This window comes from Cynocephalus volans, chromosome 7 (genome assembly GCF_027409185.1).
Source record: "Cynocephalus volans isolate mCynVol1 chromosome 7, mCynVol1.pri, whole genome shotgun sequence".
NCBI lineage: Eukaryota > Metazoa > Chordata > Mammalia > Dermoptera > Cynocephalidae > Cynocephalus > Cynocephalus volans.
Genome location: NC_084466.1, coordinates 39,987,394 through 40,008,788, shown reverse-complemented (window position 1 = coordinate 40,008,788; position 21,395 = coordinate 39,987,394). Strand labels below are relative to the sequence as shown.

At 38.6% G+C, this 21,395-nt stretch overlaps 1 protein-coding gene across 1 annotated transcript in view; it reads right to left on the bottom strand.

The window, feature by feature from the left end:
- DACH1 (dachshund family transcription factor 1) overlaps nucleotides 1-8,803 on the bottom strand; it is a 392,928-nt gene extending 384,125 nt beyond the window's left edge. Inside the window, exon 1 of the mRNA XM_063102567.1 lies at nucleotides 7,929-8,803. Coding sequence (XP_062958637.1) covers nucleotides 7,929-8,761 — 833 coding nt within the window. The 5' untranslated portion in view covers nucleotides 8,762-8,803. The remainder of the gene's footprint in view (nucleotides 1-7,928) is intronic.
- Nucleotides 8,804-21,395: the final 12,592 nt, after the last annotated feature.

Genomic DNA, 21,395 nt, shown 5'->3' with positions numbered 1-21,395 from the left:
TAAGAATTAAGTTAAAAAAATTCAGAGATTTAAAACATAAAATAGGAATACGGTTAGATGTAACAGCATGTTTTAGCAGAACTGTGATAGATCCAAAGATTTGTTATTCTTTCAGTGATTTACTTTGTTCATACATAAACAATATGTTTTAAAAATATAACACTATGAATAATACAGCCCATTTACTGTTGCTATTAATAAAATTTCAGGAAACAGTTTAAGATTTTAACAACTTACTTCATCAACCTGATAAGTGAATATAATAAAGCATTTCTTGATTAACATATTTTAGAGATTTATTTTCTTTGTCTTTACTTAAGAAATGACCAGTATCCCCGAAATTGAATTAACAAGTGTTTACTGCAAATGCTTCCATATGCTTCCATAAAATAGTTCCCTTTCAACTACTACACTTTCTTTCCTAAGATATACTTTATTTCCCCTTGAATAAAAATAAGGTTATTTTTTACTATTATGACTGAAAGGGTATTCTAATTATTTAGAAACATTTAATACCACATAAATTCAAAGATAATTTAACACTGTGACTTTTTAATACTCTATCTCTTTATTCATTTATACTAAGGAAAGAAAAACATTCCTCAATCAGTGTTACTAATCAAAATGAAGCAATAAACTATGTTGACTATCTCAATATTTGCTTTATAAAAATTGTGCTTTAAAAGTATAACCAATTTTTTTTTTTGTCAAACATATACACTATCATCAAAATTCACTGCAGGATTCTTAAAGGTCTACGTGTAGTCAAACTAAATTACATTTATATTTTTCCAATCATAGAAAATATAGTCACTATGTTACACGACAGGTGTCTTGAACTTATTCCTCCTATCAAACTGAAATTTTGTATCCTTTGAGCAAGATCTCCCCAGTCCCAGGTAGCCACCATTCTGTTCTCTGCTTCTATGAGTTGAACTTTTTTAGATTTCCACATATAAGTGAAATCACGCAGTATTTGTCTTTCTGTGCCTGACTTATTTCACTTTGACTTCCTGCTAGAAACACGTAATGTATTTCAGGTATTGTATTCAATCTACACAATAATACTGCTTTAGATGCTTCAGTTAAGAGTTCTCCTCTCTCTCTCTCTCTCTCTCTCTATCTCTCTCTCTCTCTCTCTCTCGCTTTGAATCATGACTCGCTAAAACTTTTTTAAAAAGCAACTGGCTATTCAGTGTGTTGCTGTGCTGCATAGTTTAGGACACTTCAATATACCTATAATTAAAAAAAAAAAAAAAAAAGACCAATTAAACAATGACATAGTGTGTTTTCCAGTTCAGTAAGTTGTCTTTGACAACTTCCAATCAAGTCACATATATTTAAACGTGCAGAAGAATCCCAGCTTGAAATCCTGGATCAACTCCAACGCAATTTGGATCAGAAAGCAACAGAACCACACCTTTAACAAAATTCAGTCATTGAATTTAGAAAAATCTAAAGATGAATTTTTTTAAATGGATGAGTTATAACACTCTTCTTGTAAAAGGAATTCATGTTAGAATACACTAAGTAATTTAAAATACATTTGGTCCGATGTCCTTGACTTTGGACCAAGTGGTGATTTTTGTCATACCCTGTATATGATTTGACAAATAATTTTTAAAATTGGAGGTTTATCTCCTATTTTATTTAACTAATTTTAATCCCATCATTAATTGAAAATCAATGAGCTTTTATTTGTTGATTGTCTAATTGACTAATTTATAGTGAGTTGAAAATTCTATTCATTGTCATTTGCACATTTATACATGAAATTAATCATTAACTACCGACACCTAACAGCATGGACACACTCTAACAGATTCGCAGAAATTTAAAAAAAGTAAGTAGGTGCATAAAAATAAAGTGGTCCACCAGTTGGTTTTAAACAATACCTCATTACTGGCCCAAATATAAATATCTTATTCTTGGTATTCTCACTTTCCAAAGCAATAATTTGGTAAACTAGCTGCACCATTCTAATAAAGTCATTCCTGCATGAGACATGTTATAAAAAGCAAATAACAGCAAATAAAAGTTGTTTTAAAAGACATCACTGCAGAAAAAAAACATTACTTTTAACTAGAAATACTTTTGGCAAATTGAGAAGAAGAGAAATAAAGGACTTTGAGCAAAATGTACATTCACAGAGACTCTGCTATGCCTGAGATATATGTACCTATGCAGATCAGATCCTTTGGTATTGTGCCTATCTAATCTCCATTTGGTAGGCTTTTTAATTCGGGGTTTTATTCATAAAAATTAATTATTGAACATAACAAATATAATGGAAAAGGTGCTCCTTAATGCAGTCCCAAAGCCTGAAAACATATAAATATATTCTTAGCTAGAATATTTAAACTATAGCATTTAGTCAAGAATCTATATATGTGTGTGTGCGTATATATACACACATACATATTTCAAACTGACCAATCACAATGCCTTACCTCAGTTAAGAAAATGGGCACATGCTGGCACATGCCAAGGTCATTCTATTTTTGTAACAATTCCAACAAAATCATAAAACTTTATCTCAATTACATTTTAAAATACCAAAATAATTCATATCAGTTTTTATATTCCTTGTCATTTTAAAGGTATATAACTTTGTGACATTTTTTAGCAAACAATCTAAAAATGAAATCCTTGAAAGATAAAATTCAAACAAACTTTTTTAAAGAACGAAGTAAAAAAAAATAAAACCTTAAAATCAAAATGTTTAGTGAAATCTGGAACACTCACCTGAACCTATTCGGAAGGCATACTTCAAACTAATTTCTTCAGACAAGGATTCAAAGGGAGAGAGACACTTTACAACCTGTGAGAGTTTCATTTCCTATTATATTTTGCAATAGTTGTGTTCCATGTTTCTAAAACAAGGCAATTTGAATGACTATTTTACTTGATTAACAAAGGTAATTGTATGAAACACTTTAGTAAAATAACTTGGAATGATAAATAATACTAATGATAGTCAAAGCGCAAATTGTTCTGAAAATAACAACTACTTGGCTGCACATTAAGCTAATTTACAAATACTACTTACATTCCAAAAGCAAAACATCAAATGAGAAACAGTAAAGCATGTTATGTTTCGTACACTGGTGAATCGCACGTAGTAAATCGCCAAAGACAAGAATGATTTATGCTCAAATCCTGCCAAGACTTTAATCAATACTGGGTGTCACATCTCAGGGGGTTGGGGGAGGTAGTGAGGCAAAAAGGAGGGTGGCTAATATTTGTCTCAGTAATTTACATGCAACTTCAGTGAAATGTAAGAGATTAAACAAAAATTAACAGCAGATTTGGACTAATAAAAGTAAGATTTTAAAATTCTGTATAAATGTGAATACCAAAAATTGTGTGTAAGGGAACTCTAGGAAAAAAAGCTTGTCTTGTAATTTATTCTATATAATATTTAAAGCTTCACAAAATAAAATACCATACATGCAAAACAAATTTCTTGCCTCAGAACATTAACTAATAAATTGCAAAGTTCAAAAAGTAAAGCACCTTCATAATCATGTGCACTTTTGACAATCATCACTATATTTTGGAGACTAACTCCAAGAAAAACAATGGGTTTGAAAGATATTATCCAAGTACCTCAAGAATTTGTATTCTGCAATATAATTTGATTGTACAAGGTAAATCATAGGTTAAAATATTCTTATATTTTATTCATATATTAGCTAATAAACTGTAATTTGTGAACATTTTTTAAGTATACAAAAATAAGTTGTGGAACCAAACAAACTTTCATATATTATGCCTTAGTTTTCTAACTATGCTGTATTCTTTTTTAAATGTTATGAAATGAGACATTAGGCTTTATAAGAAAATTAATCTGCTGTAATGCAAAAACTTCAAAAGCATAGTGTCTCTTCATTTTAAGTAATTCTTGAATTTTTCTGTACCAATTATTGTAATTATCTGTTAGAAGTGAATCTGTATTTGTGTTGAAACTTTCTATATCAATGTATGTCTGTTCCATTGAAAAGCAGGCAACAGGGGAAATGTTAATTAAATATAGACTAGTTCAGCTTGCCATCGTTATTAAAACTCCTTACAAAAAATAGAGCCAAGAATTGGAAAATATTTTGTACTTCTTATAATAAAATTTAGCTTATATATTATTAATGAAACATAAAAATCTTGGAAAGTCTTTCAATTATCTGTCCTTGGGTGATGTTGACTTTTAAAACAAAAGAATACTGTTTCTGAATATATGTATGTGCATATAAAATGTCTGATAAAACTAACCGGAGTTAAAAACTCCACAAATCTAGGGCTGCTTGGAACCTAAATCACAATCTGGTTTGAAAGATCCTGAGAGAAAATCATCTTCAGAAAGTAATCAAAGAAATAAGCATTTTAGATAACATAATACAACGGGGTCACTTTTTATTATCTGAATTCATGGAAAATTGAATCCTAACCCAAATCCAAAAACAAGCAATTGACTCATACAAACAGAGACTTCACCATGTACATAATTACTTTTCTTTTTTTTGTTATTTAATGGTTAGCAGTTAATTAACTGACCTCTGTTGCAACAGCCAAGTTCATGCAACTAATGTTTAGTTTTAAAATAATAACTAGAGGAAGCTGATCAAGGTCAGACTTTGCCCTTTGATAACTTTTAAATATATATATTTTTTACATTTTCTTTCATGTTTTAAGAACTTTACTGTTTAGCTTTACTGTCTAGCAGGTGATGGTCTCTTTTTCATCTCCTTGTGGTTATGACAGATGGCTTCAACATTTATTCTTGTTTTCATAGATAGCATACTAATGCAATAGCCCCAAGCAAATTAAATCCACTCTAAGGTTTGCCACTAACTTACTGTGACACTTTGAACAAGTTTATGAGCCCTTCTTTTCTTTAGCATCATTTTGGTTCCTCAGATTTTTTGGTATCTAAATGCTATTAAGAGACATAATTAGATAAATGTTCTGTAAAAAGCTGAGAGTGCTAAGATTTGATGTTTCTCTCACACACATACACTATATATATATGTACATAGAGAAGTTTATGTAGTTTGCCTTCTTGCACAGTTTCTCTTATATTCTGCATAGTTTAGTACCTTAGTCTATTAAGTAGCTAGAGGAGAAAGAAACCAGAGTGAAAAGAAATCAATACATCTAGGTGAATGAAAAAGGATCTCAGTACCGAAGGCATAAACTGGACTTGAATGAAAGTAAATTTAGTTTTGTAAATTCAGGATGCAAAATATCTCAGATTATTGCTGTCAAAGTTAAGAAAAAAGACAATAACACATAATTATCATTACAAATAATAATGCATTATAATGCAAACAATATATTTTGGTGAGAGGGAGTTCAATTATAAGTTTTCTATTTCCTTAGAAGCAGAGTTAGGAAAACCTACGTAGGAATCAGCAACTACACATCTTTTCAGGTTAATGATTACAATATTTGTGTGTATTTGAGTTTGAGCAAGCTTTTTAGTTGATATAAGATGAAAATTCAATAGTAAACTGAACAAATTCAACAAATTTCCCACGTTTAACTTAAAAAGAGCCTGAAATAGGGTTTTAGAACAACACATTTAATTGCAATGTATTAAGGTCAGGTGACTAAAACATAATTAGAGTAGTGACAAGATATTTTTGAAAGGATAAACAGTTCCAATGGATTTAACTTATCTTGGCTCTGCAAGTTAAAACTCCAGAGCTGCTGTCAACCTCAGGGGGAAAAGAAAAAAGAAAAGCTTAAAAAATTAGTTAATAACTTTTAGAATATTCTCCAACCATATGATGAGGGCGTCAATTCAAAGTCTAGGCAAAAAATCAGAAGAAAAAGATCAAGTTTTACATTGATTATAAAACAATCATTGAAGAAAATTTTCTTGAGTAATTGTGCGTGTACGTGCATGTGAGTGTGTGAAACTGTCACTGATTATCTAGTACAGTGTGTGTTGTAATATACACACAAAGAGGTTTCCTAGGAGAGTGGATGTTTGATTATAAAAGCGAAAAACGGTAACGTTTCACCAATTTACTGGATAATAGACAATTTTTAAACGATCATATCTGAACTGTCTTCAAATTTCACCTAGCCTTCTTCATAACTCCGGAAAAAAATTACAGCCGTTTCAAATAGTTTTAACAATAGATTTTAGGCAAATATTTTATCTTTAGACAACGAAGGACTCTAAAGTGTAGATGACGTTTAGTGATCTTTGTCCCTCCCTCCCATCTTTACTGCCACCTGTCCATACACTTGGGCACGCGCGCGCAAACACACACACACACACACACACACACACACACACACACACAGAATTTACTCAAAAATAGTCGAAATGAAGATTCAAAACCCAGACACACACTCATGCCCCATGTAAAGAGTGGCAAACAAATTCGGAAAGGAATTTCTGGCTAGATCAGGACGGGGCATTTGCTGGGCTGGATGGAGTTCGAGTCCTTTTCATTTTACAGCCTTCCTGGGCAGCGGCGAGGAGTCTCTCCAAGGTGAAAACAGCCAGCAGCCTTTTAACCCCGGTTTCCTTCTAGTCTCGTCCTACACCTCTCTCCTTCCCAGCCCAGTTTCCCTAGCTCTGTCAGCTGCATACACCAACTCCGTTCCTTCTCCCAGTCTTTAAACTTATTTGGAGGGTACCGAAGTTTCCGCGCAAATTTTGCGCGCAGTTCCCACGTGCCCGTTTCAGGTCTCCAACTTTTCCTATTCGCTTTCTCCGGGTATCTCTGAACTTTTCCCTCTGCGCTTCCCCGCGGGGAACTATGGGGACGAAGCGGAACTGTGAAAGGGATGGAATGATCATTTCTACCCCGAAACTGACTAGTTGCCCCACTCCCGCCCCCTCTCGGTAGATCCTCCCCCACTGAACGTTCATTAGCATAAAACGGGTCTGGCCGGGGACCTGTCCTGCGGCCTCGTGCGGGCGCGCTCTTTACCGAGCTGGGGAAGCCAAGGCCCAGGTTGTTCGGACCCTCGGAGCATCCCGGTGCAAAGTGAGCACCTGCCCCTTGCGTGAGCTACTAACCTTTAAAAAAAAAGAAGAAAAGAAAAGAAAGAAACAAAAGGGAAAAACTACTTTGGATTGAAGGAGAGAGAGCAAGCGAGAGCGAGCGCTGGAGTCTTCCTTTCCCCTCTTTCCAGTTCAGCTTCCAAGAGTCGCGGGCACCCGGTCACCTCCCCCTACAGAAGGAAACCTGCTGGTGCCTTCGCATCTGCCCCGGGGCAACCGTACTCCTTTATTTCCTTTGCACACGCACACGCTCACACGCGGACACACGCACACGTGCGCGCACACACAGACCCCTCCCCTCGGCGGGCTTCCTCTTGGGGCTTCGCGGCTGAGCTCCCTGTGGGTCCCCCGAGATCTCCCCGGCCTCTCGGCCTCGAGGGTCGTTCTCCTCCCGACCTCAAAGTGCCCTCAGCGTTTGCTGGCCCGCTCCCTCGGCTTCCCGTCTCCCCACACCCCCAACCCCCGCGGGGCAGGGTCAGGACCTCCCTCCGCCCCCGGGACGCCGCTCGGCGCCGCCCACCCGCCCCGCCGGTGCCCAGAGGCTTGCGTTGGAACCCAGGTCCTGGGGAGGCACGCCGGGGCGGTAGCGCCGAGAGGGGTCCCCAGACCCCCGCGCGCGCCCCGGGAAGGAGGCTGTGGCTCCTGGAGAGGCACCGTCCTCCTCTTTCCCGCCCCCTCCGGCCCGAGGCTTGGGGTTCCCGCGGCCCACAGCAGCCAGGCACTGGCGCGCAGGCGAGCGAGGGACGGTCCGGGCCGAAAGAGAGAGATCTGGGCAGGGTGAGGTGCCAACTTCTCAGGGGGTCGGGCGCGGCCGGCGAGCCCCGAAGAAGGAGAGGAGAGGGAGCGAGGGGAGGCAGAGCAGACAGTGGGAAGGGGCCGCGGGCGGCGGAGGCCACCCCCCGCTCTTTACCTTGCGTTGGTGCAGTCATTGTAGAGGGTCTCGAAGTCCTTCCTGGAGATGAGTTTGCAGCGGTTCACTCCGGGCTGGATGGCGCCCAGTCCCCTCAGGATGCGAACCTGTTCCACATTGCACACCACCGGCGTGATCTCCAGCCGCTTCAGCTTGGTGTAGACCGTGTGCAAGCCCCCCACCAAGTGCTTCAGGAACAGGTCGAAAGCCTGGGGCAGGCAGATCAGCTCGCAGCCCTCCACCGTGAAGGAAGCCACTTTGGCCCCTCTCAGATCCACCATTTTGCACTCATTATTCTGGGGGGTGTTTTCCACTGGGGACGGGGTTGAGTACACGGGTTTTCCGGGGAGGGGGCCGCAGCTGCTGCTGCTACTGCTGCTGCTGCTGCTGCTACTGCTACTGCTGCTGCTACTGCTGCTGCTGCTGCTGCTGCCGCCGCTGCCTCCGGTGCTCGCGTTGACGGGGGTGCTGGAGGCGCCGCCGCCGCCGGCGCTAATGCCGCCGCCGCTGCCGTTGCTCGCGGCCGCCAGGCTGGGGTTGCAGTTGCTGCCACCGCCGCTGCCGCCGCTGCCACCGCCGCCTCCGCTGCCGCCGCCGCCGCCGCCGCCGCCACCGCCGCCGGTAGAGGTGACTGTGGCCGCCGCCGCCGAAGCGATGGGCTCCGGCCGGAACAGAGTTGGCCCAGAGGACGCCGGGGGTCCGATGGACGGAGCCGGAGACGAGGTCGCCGAGGAGGTGGAGGTGGTGGTGCCAGAAGAGGAAGCAGACGTGGAGATCGGGGGTTGAGGGGGAACCAGCTGGGTCGGAGGGATCAAAGCCGCTGGCACTGCCATGGTCACATATAAGGGGAAACAGAAGCCGGAGAAGCGAGGGGGAAAGTTGCCACAGAGCCCCGGAGGGGACGGGGGGAAGAAGGGGCAGAAGAAGCGAGAGAGCGACAGCAACAACTCTAGAAGAGAAGAGGAGAAAGGTTGAGAAGAAGCAAAAAAGAGGTGAGGGCAAGAAAGCGAGCGCACGAGGGGCGAGCGCGAGAGGCGCTCTGCCGAGAAACGCACAAAAGTGTCCCGCAAGTCGGAATGCGAGTCCTCTCCGGGGGCTGGGAGCGAGGGCTGGCCTGGGGAGGGGCGGGGGCGGGGAGGGTCGGCTGTGGTTGTGTGGGTCCCGCTCTAGCACAAAGTTAAGGAGGAAGGTGAAAAGGAGGAGGTCTGAAGGACTTGGGTTCTCCCCGGCAAGTACATTGATCAAAGATTGAGAGGGGAATGACAGAGAGAAAATGAGCTGAAAAGTGCAGGCTGCCGGCTGGACGAGTTGTTGTTGTCACACGGTGCAGAGGGGAGGAGCTCCGGAAACTTGAAATACCCTTTGAAGCCGCAAAAACCTCACTCACTAGTATTAACCCAAATTATCCAACCAGGAACTCGGAGCAGAGGCTCCGAGAGCGCGAGACGCAGAGGCAGAGAGAGTGCGCGAGGAAAGGAGGGGGGATGGGGGAGGGGACGGGGAGAGACTGTGGGAGGGACGGAGAGGAAACGCCAGGGACACAGAGGTGGCGATCAGAGAAGGGCAGGCAGAGCACCTACTTCTCCTCTGCTACTCCCGTTACGGGGCATGCCGAATACTCCGCTTCGTCCGCGACGACTCGTCCTGTTTTCCAAAAGCTTTTGAGCAATCGCCTGCCAACTTAGAGAGGAGCCAGAGCGCTCCGAGCTCTCCTTCAAGGATCTAGGATCCATCCCCACGCCTTTGGGCAATGAGATGTACATGAGAACACATCCCCACTTCATGATTAGCAAATTATTTAGAGGAAAACTCACATGTAATGAAAGCGTAATGTTTTTTTAGGCATCTGATTGTGTTCTTTCTCTAGTAAATTATTTATCAGTATAGTGAAAATTCCAGGACAGTTTTCAAGTTGTGGGAAGAAAATCAGTCCCAAATCGCTGAAGAATAATGGAATGCTCTGGATTCAATTCCTTATTGCCTCATAGATTGTAGAAAGAAATGCTTGCCATGATGTGGATCGTTTAGAATAACTTCACTTTCGCCCCAAAGGTAGGTCAGAAATGCCTGTTATGCCTAGAGAATTCAAAGCGACCAGGCGCCCTTGAAGATTTAGAAAGTGGACAAGAACACGCTGATTTTTCTCATACAAAACTCCGTAATGAATTCACCTGTCTTGCACAGTAGCCAACTATCTTCATATTCTTTAAGACCCAAGTCTAGTTGATAATGTGTTGTTTGAATAACGCAACAGTTACTTTTTCATATTTGAAAGGTACTGCTATGTTTTGGGAAAGTCCTTTTGAGTTTGTCAGTGAAAACGTGTTTTGTAAAAAATGAAAAGAATAAAAACAAAGCTCTCTAGTTGACTTGTAAAGGCACAAAGGGTAAATATGCTTAAAAACACCAGTCTGAGTTTAGACTGACTGTCTTTTTTCTATCCTTCCTGTTTCCTTTTTTTCCTTTCTCTAACTTGTTGCATGGATTTATTTATGTAAGGATTTTTGACCAACATACAATTTGAGCATAGGTCACTCTGTTTGCTACTTATATCTGTAGGAATCTTAAATAGTTAGGCTTTGAACGTGTCTACACACGTTCAGTAACTTCACGAGATATGAAACAATGCTTTAGCATTTGACAGATTGTAAAAATAGACTATTAGCAGGCTGGGAAATTTCATAGTGAAATTTCTGCTATTTTGATGTTTAAGTTATTGTCACATTTCTCTTTATCACTTTAATCCTTTAAACTCTTTGAAGTTTAGAGTCGAAAGGTGCAGGAACTATCTACAGAGAAATATGACGCTATCAACTAATTAGTACAAGTTTATGCTCAACTTTTTGGGGCATAGCAATTATATTAGGAGGCTTTCCTGAGTTACAAGAATTCAGAAAATTCATTGCTGCAGAAAAGTAGATAAACTTCTACAGGAGAGCTATAGTTTACACAGTTGTTTGGCCTAGCTAGCCGATGCATTTTAATGTATTTGAAATCATTTTTATTAATTATTCAGTCCTCAAATATGTCTTCAATTAAAAGTAGGGACTCAATATATATGACATACATCAAAACACTTCTCTAAGTGTTCATGCATATTTTAGAAAATATTATCTTTTTATAAAATGCCAAATTACTATGTAAATGAGGGGAGGGGAGGAAGAAAGCCCTGAAAAACTAATTTTATTTTGGAATTGCATGCCTAACTTTAATAAACTCTAATATGATTTTAAAACGCTAAACTACAATCCCATTATTTTAAGTTCTAGACCCACAAATAGAAAAGAAAATGGGAATGAAATGCCAAAAATCTGCCCTTACCATTCTCATTTCTCACATTTCCTTAAACTATCACTCACCTAATACCTGCCACACTTGGAAGCCACAGACAGGAAGTCATGAAAGCAGACCAAGCCATAATCCCACCCTGCTTTGAAGCAAACTCCAAATTTTCTACTCCAGGGAAACCTGTGCCTGTGAGCAAGCACGTGCTCCACTCAGCAGCGGGGCTTGGAGGCATTTGCCCCCACCAGAATGGGAACTTTCCTGCACCTCAGGTCTCGAAGCCGTTTCAGGGAACCACCACTTACCCCTTTAAGCCGTTTCAGGGAACCACCACTTACCCCTTTGATCAAACAAAAGAATTAGAAAAGGCGTATAATGCAAATTAAAATATGTAGGAAAGAAAAGACTAGAAAAATTGTAAGATTTCTTTTTTTCTTTTTCAATTTCTTGTTTTGTTTTTTTTGTTGTTGTTGTTTTGTTTTGTTTGTTTGAGAAATGTTGCCAATGATAAAGGCAAACAGTATTTAACAACAGTAGATAAATCAACTTAAGAGATTTCAAATTCTCACTTCATTGCATCTTTTAGCTTTTAGAGCTCTGTCTTGTTTGTGTATTATTTTACATCTCTGCTAGTTTTAGGTCCTCTCCCCCATCTCATCTTCCTCAACCCTCACTAAATTTGCATAAGCAAAACTCAAAGTACTGTAACTGATATTAGAAAATTCTCCCTGTGTTTTGTGAAGACGTATTGTGCTGAAATCAATAAGACTGTTTAAAATTCAAAGACCTGCAAATTGTTCTGTTTGTCCTTTGATAGGGCCTGTGCTGATTAAAATGCTACCAAGAAAGCTTAATTGCTGCACTAATTAAGAAGTCTTTAATTTCTTTCCTAGGATATCGTTTGAAGCTTAGCTTGCACCAGTTCAGGGAAGGTATTTTCTTCCCTCCCTCTGTCCCCATCTGGCCCCTCCCCTCTCTTCCCCTCCTCTCCCTCCACTCCCCCACCCCCCGTTCCGTACGAATGGGAACTAATAGAGAGAGCGGTCTCAGGTCTCACCATCTATTACTTAACAAAAATCGGCACAGGATACAGAGTTCAGTGCAGTACGAAATGCAGTTTTGAGAAGAGCTGTAAGGTTGCAGGAGACAGTAAGAAAATACAAAGTAGCTGTTGCAGCTAACGTCCCGGTGAATACCTGGATGACAACGGGCACTTTAGCCCGATGATGAGGGCATCCTATTTGGTTAAAAGGGGCAGTGACAAGGAAATGAAACAGGGACACATAAAAACATACTTTCAAAACCTGTGGTTTAAAAAAGAAGAATAAATCTGTAGAAAGATGGACTTATAGTTGGGATTTGGTAAGTATCATTTTATTTTATGAGTATAAAACATGAATTCTATGGGGATTTATTTTTGACTTTTTTTATAACCCAGAGAGGCATAACACTGTATTACATCCATTCCATCCTTATCTATTGGCCTATTTTATTCACTGATTTCTCAAGTGGGGAAACTGACTAAATGATTTCACAAAGCTTTCTCTGTAATCAATAGTCATTTTTTAGGTTTATTCATGCTGCATTATAATTCTGGTAAACGACTGCAAAGCAGAAGATTGTAAGAAAGATACAAATATTGACAAAGCCAGGATAAGTCATGCCTTTAAATCTTCAGAGTATAGCAATTGATACAGTTATTTGGAAAAATGCATATTTCATAGAATATAAAAGAACTAAAATGATTGAGTAACTTAAAGACAATGTACATCTGAGTGTGTACCTTGAATATCTCAAATTTTCCTGAAAGCTTTAAGTATCCTGTCTTTATAACATCAGTAAGTGAAACAGAAACAATTTCAACATATGCAGAAAGGGCAACAAGAAAAGATTCATTACGATTTTATTCTTTTAATTTTTTCCCAAGTTCTATTACAAGCATGCACAGAAAAGTACAAATGTATACTCCAGATATATACTGAATTCCTTTCAGTGACAGGACAAGGAGATAACATGCTTAATAGATTCAAAGGGAGATTTACCATTCCAAGCACGACGTCACTCTAATTATGTTTACTCTAATTGAAAGCAAGGTTTTTTTGGAATGTGAAATTACTTTCAGAATTTTTTTTTTTTAAATAATGCAAGTAGATCAAATGTTGATCACAAGCATTTCAATCTTTCAAAATGTATTGGAAAATTAAATGAAAAGTGGAGTTTGGTACAAACAATGCCCCAGGGCAAAAAACAACTAACACTAGATTTTCCAGTCCAGCCATAACACAAATCAATTTGAGCACACTTCTATGGCCAGACTGCCAGATTGTTATGACTGCTAATTCACTCAATCAAAGAGTGCATTAGAACACCCGGCACAAATAGCTTTAACAATAGAGTGCATTTCTCAACAATTCCAAGATATATCATGGAGAAGTAAAGAGGAATATCATTTTTACATCTGCATATTTACTAATGGACCTGTTTCCTTAATGGGGGAAGAAAAAACAAAAAAGACTAAGATAAACTTCAGGCATAGGTTTATTAAAGAGCTATCAAAGTTTGGCAAATCTAGAAAGATATCAGGGTACCAGTAGTTCACTGACTTTGTTAAACGTTTCTCAGGAGAGAGTCCAAAATTGATGTTTGCTCTTTAGTAGTAAATCATTGAAGATGGAGAAATTATGCCAAGTAACTCTCTCAAGCCTTTTTAACTCAGAGGCATGGATTCACCAATCAGCTCTGCAGATAAACCTCAGCTACCTTAAGCAAAGACTTTCCTACTTTTTCACTTTCAGTCTCTGCCCTCCCCACTTTTTGTTCTAACTTCTGACTTTTGGTGGCTCTCACTTCCATAGTCTCCCTCTCTTTCCAACCCCTTGCTTTTCCTGTAGAACAGTGAATAAGACTTTTATCTCACTGATGCATTCTCTAATCAAACACAGAGAGCCTGGTGATGAATCACCCAAAAGACACAAGGTGGGGAGCTGAAAGTGAACACACAACTTGGAGCACTCAAACTTTACATTACAAACTTCCATACTTAATAAAAATGTGATTAAAATGGTTATAAATAACTCTGATGTGCTTTACAACAGGCAAATGCATGGGCTGGATATATGCTTACTGGACACATATAGTCATTATCTATTCACATTCATATTTACATAGATGCCAGAGCCAAACGGTACAATTTGGTACCACTTTTCGTCCTTCCCTAAGCTTCTATCCTCATCCCCTTTTTTCCTGGTTCAGAAAGAAGGTGACATGTGGCAGAAAATACTATGTTGGTTATGGAGCACGTTTTAAGAAATTTCTAAACTCATGTCAAGAGAGAGAGGGGGTAGTGGCGAGAAGAATAGTCACAAAGCAAAACCCATCCTGGTATTATTTTTCTGACTCCAAACTGCATCATTTTCATGACAAGTAGTGAATTCCCCGTGATAATTTAATAATACTTTCATATCACCTTTTACTTCCAGTATAAGTGTCAATTCTATCTGTGGGTCTGGAGAATTCAAAATATTCAATAAAAACTCAAACACAGTGAAATTGTTGTAGAGTTGAATTGTAAAAGGAGGCAGCAACAAGAATAATATAAATCGAGATTAATTCCCTTCATCTTTACATCAGGCCTTTGTGGCAGGAATGGCAGACTGGATTGAAGTAAGGTCAAAGAGTCAGACAGATATTTAAATCCCTAGTTTTCTAGTAAATATCATTCCTTTAATTGCACCTTTTCATATGTGGCATTTTTCTAATTGTCATACTCATTTCTCTTTAAATAACCAAAAACTCATTTTCCTGTAAAGATCAGTATTAAGACATATGAATTACTTGAGAGATACATAGTTGAGAGTGGGGTGGGAAAAGGAAATATAATCTGCCAGAGTGTAAAAATATGTTTAGTATTAAAACATAAATTGTTGTATAATTCTGTAATGTTAGGAGAAATTTATTTAACTTGATTGTAAAAGTTTCTATTAATTCATTATCTGCTTCATTGTTGTTTTAACTTATTTTGGTTCTTTTTCTTTTTCTTTGCTTCATTAAATAAAAGAAGAGGTCATTGTCCAACAAATAGCCTACAAAAATTGTTTTATTTGAAGTCAGAAATTTCAAGGATTGTTAGAAAAGAATAAACTGTTTATTTATTTATTGCCCTTCAGAACAAAGAGATTTTTTTAAAAGTCGAAAGAACAACAATTGCCACCTTCTAGCCCGAGATCTTGTATGTCAAGTTTCAGCCCAGAGCAAATTTTTACAACAAGTTATAAACCCCTGTAACAGAGGGTTTATTATAATGGAAGTGCTGACACAACCTTAACTATAGCGTTGTAAACGGCTATGCTATAATATCCATTAAGCAGAAAGAAAAATAAGCTGGCTGATCAATAATTTATACAAAGAGTACCAACTGCAGACATAATAACTGTAATGTTTGCAAAGCAATCTCTCTGCTCTCCAGGCTTAACAGTAAACTCAAACTAGCAACGCTGTTAATTTCCAACTCCTACAGATAAGAATACAAACAAATTACTTAAAATTATATTTTGCTCAACATTTAGCATGCCTCAATGGGATAAAATAAAATTTAATTATGATGCAACTTCTGCCGGATGCAAAGATGTTTTGTTTTCCAGCACATTTTATTATGAAAGGACATTCATTTGGAACATCAATTATGGGAAAATAGTATGTTTCAAGGAGTTGACATGGGTCGGGCAGGCTCTTCTAAGAGTTACTCAGACATGGAAACAGATTGACACTGTTTAACTTCAAAGAAAGTTACAGGGTTTTACAGAGCCACAACCTGAAATACAATACTGCATGCTCTGATCCGAGTCAACTGTCAGTAAAAACACACCTTGTCCTTAGAGTTCATGGGAAAACAGACATTGGTTTTGAAAATGTGGCCATCATTAGTATCCAGGGGATCTCGGAGTGCTCATTTAATGTAAGCCTCAATTACACGGAAGCACTGTGTGTCATTTCTACCCAATAAATGCAAATCATAAAATGTGAGCATTATTTTCTTTTCTGAAAAAATTGTAGAAATATGTTCTAGTAGATGTCCATATTTATTAATGCTCGCTTTTTATAGTGTTCATAAGTGGAGTGTGTTATTTTGATATTTTTGTTGTTGATGGCTTTTAAAGCAAGAAAAGAAGATTTAAGAGGAATTCAAGAAGGCAATAGAGAATTGAAAGATTCCAAACTGCCCACTATGTACATTCTGGAGGTCAAGCCAGACTATACATTTCTGAGGTTCACATCTCCATCAGTCTTTTTGTCTGTTCATTTCCTGGTGGTGGGGTTGGTGGGGGTTGTGGAGCCCAGCAGAATGAAGAGACTTTGCTATCACAGTTGTAAAATGGTGTATTACCCTGTGAGCAATTGCACTTGGAAAAGAACCAGTAATTTATATGAGAAGTGTTTAAGATTGCCTGCTCACCCAGTGATCCATGCCAGGTCAGTTCCAGTAATGCTAGAAAACAAAAGGAGGTGCACATCACTGGGAAAGAGACACCTTATATGCCTTAAGAGCTTGTAAAGGGAAGCACTAAAATGCCACTTTCTCAAATGAACTGATCATTACCATTTAAAATCCTGAGGGCTGTGGGACTGGGGAGGAGAGAATGATTTTTTCTTTTGATTTAACGGGGGTGTGAAGTACTGGTGTTAAGGGGGAGGTATTTTGTTGTGATTGTCTCAGCCTTATGCTTTAGCAAAGGTTAAATCTTGAAACAAAGGTACATTCTTTAAACAATGGAATGGAAAAAGATGGACACAATGGCTCTGAGAATGCACTTGACCCATTTTGAACTTAGAAATTAATTGTTTTTAAAATTACCAGTGCAAACAGTAATGTAACCCTTTAATAACAATATCTATATCAGGTTCCTAATTGTTAATTTTTTTACTTGAATAGATTTTCCCAGATCAACTTCTCACTCTTCCAGTTTTCAGAAGACTGTGGGACACTGGCAGGGCATTATACATAAGAAAGCACTTCCTAAGAATTCTTCACAGTCCTCTTTATTCTTGCTTGGTGTAGTCTAAATACAGGCTTTGAGTATACCTCCATTGGGGGAAAGGTTGCAACATTGCCATCCTTAAGCACATACTTTCCCCCTATGCCTTAAAGTCATTTTAGTTTTTGAACCAGAGTTTAGTTCATTCACATGTCCAGCATATCTTCATTATGCACTCTTGTGTATTTGGAAAAGGAACTAAAGAAAATGACTTTATCTTATATAACTCAGAATTCATAATTGACTGATTGGCTCAAGATTCAGCACATCCAGGAATCTTTGCTGATTTATCCCTGTGTGTTGTAATGATTCTTCACCTGCATTCTGATGGGAAAGACAATTATCCTTTGTTTTTACACTGGTTGAGATGCTTTTCGAATTTATTGAGACTTGATTTGTGACCTAATATGTGATCTATCCTGGAGAATGATCCATGTGCTGATGAGAAGAATGAATATTCTGAGGTTGTTGGGTGGAATGTTCTGTAGATATCTGCCAATTCCAATTGGTCTAGAGTCTTGTTTAGATCTTGTGTTTCTCTACTGATTCTTTGCCTAGATGATCTGTCTAATATTGACAGTGGAGTGTTCAGGTCCCCTGCTATTATGGTATTAGTGTCTATTTCCTTCTTTAGGTCTAATAGAGTTTGTTTTATAAATCTGGCTGCTCCAACATTGGGTGCGTACATATTTATGATTGTTATGTCTTCTTGATGGATCAGTCCTTTTATCATTAAGTAGTGTCCCTCATTGTCTCTTTTTATGGTTTTTAGTTTAAAGTCTATTTTGTCAGATATAAGAATAGCCACTCCTGCTCGTTTTTCTTTTCTGTTTGCATGGTAAATCTTTTTCCATCCTTTCACTCTTAGTCTGTGTGAATCTTTATGGGTGAGGTGGGTCTCTTGTAGGCAGCATATAGTTGGGTCCTGCTTTTTAATCCAGTCAGCCAGTCTGTGTCTTTTAATTGGGGAATTTAAGCCTTTAACATTAAGAGTTGTTATTGAAAGGTGTTGATTTATTCCTAGCATTTTATTGGTTGTTTGGTTGTCTTAGGTGTCTTTTGTTCCTTGCTTTCTGATTTACTGTTTGGTTTCTTTGTTTGTTGGTTCCTTAGGTTGTAGATAGTGTTTTTGTTAGCTTGTATACAAATTCAATGCAATCCCCATCAAAATTCCAAGGACATTTTTCTCAGAAATGGAAAAAACTATTCAGACATTTATATGGAACAATAAAAGACCACGAATAGCCAAAGCAATGCTCAGCAAAAAAAATAAAGCTGGAGGCATAACACTACCTGACTTTAAGCTATACTACAAAGCTATAATAACCAAAACAGTATGGTACTGGCATAAAAACAGACACACTGACCAATGGAATAGAATAGAGAATCCAGAAATCAACCCACACACTTACTGCCATCTGATCTTTGACAACGGCACCAAGCCTATTCACTGGGGAAGGGACTGCCTCTTCAGCAAGTGGTGTTGGGATAACTGGATATCGATATGCAGGAGAATGAAACTAGATCCATACCTCTCACCGTATACTAAAATCAACTCAAAATGGATTAAGGATTTAAATATACACCCTGAGACAATAAAACTTCTTAAAGAAAACGTAGGGGAAACACTTCAGGAAATAGGACTGGGCACAGACTTCATGAATACGACCCCAAAAGCATGGGCAACCAAAGGAAAAATAAACAAATGGGATTATATCAAACTAAAAAGCTTCTGCACAGCAAAAGAAACAATTAAAAGAGTTAAAAGACAACCAACAGAGTGGGAGAAAATATTTGCAAAATATACATCTGACAAAGGATTAATATCCAGAATATATAAGGAACTCAAACAACTTTACAAGAAGAAAACAAGCAACCCAATTAAAAAATGGGCAAAAGAGCTAAGTAGGCATTTCTCTAAGGAAGATATACAAATGGCCAACAGACATATGAAAAAATGCTCAACATCACTCAGCATCCGGGAAATGCAAATCAAAACCACATTGAGATACCATCTAACCCCAGTTAGGATGGCTAAAATCCAAATGACTATGAACGATAAATGCTGGCGAGGCTGCGGAGAAAAAGGAACTCTCATACATTGTTGGTGGGACTGCAAAATGGTGCAGCCTCTATGGAAAATGGTATGGAGGTTCCTTAACCAATTGCAAATAGATCTACCATACGACCCAGCCATCCCACTGTTGGGAATATACCCAGAGGAATGGAAATCATCAAGTCGAAGGTATACCTGTTCCCCAATGTTCATCGCAGCACTCTTTACAATAGCCAAGAGTTGGAACCAGCCCAAATGCCCATCATCAGATGAGTGGATACGGAAAATGTGGTACATCTACACAATGGAATACTACTCAGCTATAAAAACGAATGAAATACTGCCATTTGCAACAACATGGATGGACCTTGAGAGAATTATATTAAGTGAAACAAGTCAGGCACAGAAAGAGAAATACCACATGTTCTCACTTATTGGAGGGAGCTAAACATTAATATATAAATTCACACACACACATACACACACACACACACAAATCGGGGGGGGAGGGAAGAAGATATAACAACCACAATTATTTGAAGTTGATACAACAAGCAAACAGAAAGGACATTGTTGGGGGGAGGGGGGGGAGGGAGAAGGGAGGGAGGTTTTGGTGATGGGGAGCATTAATCAGCTACAATGTATATCGACAAAATAAAATTAAAAAAAAAAAAAAAAAAAAGAGATGCTTTTCTGCAGGTGGTCTCAAGTCATTTCAATTTCTTTTTTGATACATAGTATAATTCTTAGCACTTGGAGGCTCAATGAATGTCCACTGGGTAATTAAAACCACTTCTATATTATGCCCCCCTTTTTCTTTGCGTCCAAATGGTTTAAACAAATCATTCTCCAAATCATATATTGTTTGATTCGGACCAGGATACTGAAGAGTAACAATACTTTAGATAGGCTCACACATTTCTGTTCTAATATACAAGTAATTTAAGAAAATTCTCAAGGCAAAAATCCAGAGATGCTAATAAACTGGGTTTCAAACAGCTGCAAAAGAGAATCTTAGGCCTCAAACAGCTACAAAAGAGAATCTTAGGCCTGTAATCTCTGTATTTGAGATCCATACAGAAACAATCTTCCTTTTTAAGTCATCAGAGGAGCCATTTGGGAGTCCTCACCAAGACTGAAAATATAAATGAGAGTACCTCTTGAAGTTCTGCTGTAGATAAGAGTAAGTAGATTCGTGTGTGAAATTCTACCTTTCAAATCTGAGTAAGCAGAAGCAGTGTGCAACAATTCATAAAGTTTTTCCTTTAACATAACCATCACTTCAATGTACATAACATCCTCTGTCATCCAAAGCACACATTTTTGTGTACTGACTATATTGCTGGTTTGCTGAGGATGCAAAGGCTAAAAAGACACTTATTCTGATCAAACTTTACATCATCTCTGTTGAATCTTATCACCGTAACATTGAAATTTTAGTGTTGGGGGAGCCTGGAAGATCATCTCATTCTAGGATTGAGGATCACCTGCTACAGTTCCTTAATGATCATAAATGGTCCTCCAATCCTTCTCTTTGAGTTCAAGGGCAATCTCAGAAATATTCTCAGAATAGAACTTTAGACAACCTCTCACTAAGAGTCCATCAGATTCATCTTTACATATCATCCCTGATCTCACAAAAGAGGAAACTGACAGCAATGTGGGAGCTTTCTTTAAACTCACAACTAGTTGAGACTTAAGTCAGGTATTGGTATAAAAATCAAGTTCTTACTGATTTTTCCCCAACTATCCTCAAAGGAGACCTTTTTGAGGTAAGGAAGGGAAAATATTCTTATTTCATTTCATGTGTCAGGGAACTGAAAGAATAATAGACTGGAACAACTGGATCTAGGCTCTGCCTGTTTCTACCACTGTATAACAAATCTCTATACACTCTCACAGAGCTACTGATGTGTTCTCAGTGCCTGCTTAGATGTTTGCTCTCATGTGCTATAATGCAGCTCGATGGAGATGGAGGATCATGAAAAAACTTTTGGAAATACTGCTATTTGAAGGACAAGACTTGAGATCTTGAGAAATACTTCACTGATATGTGATGTTCAAAAGTTCAACTGCAGAACGTCCTGGAGATTT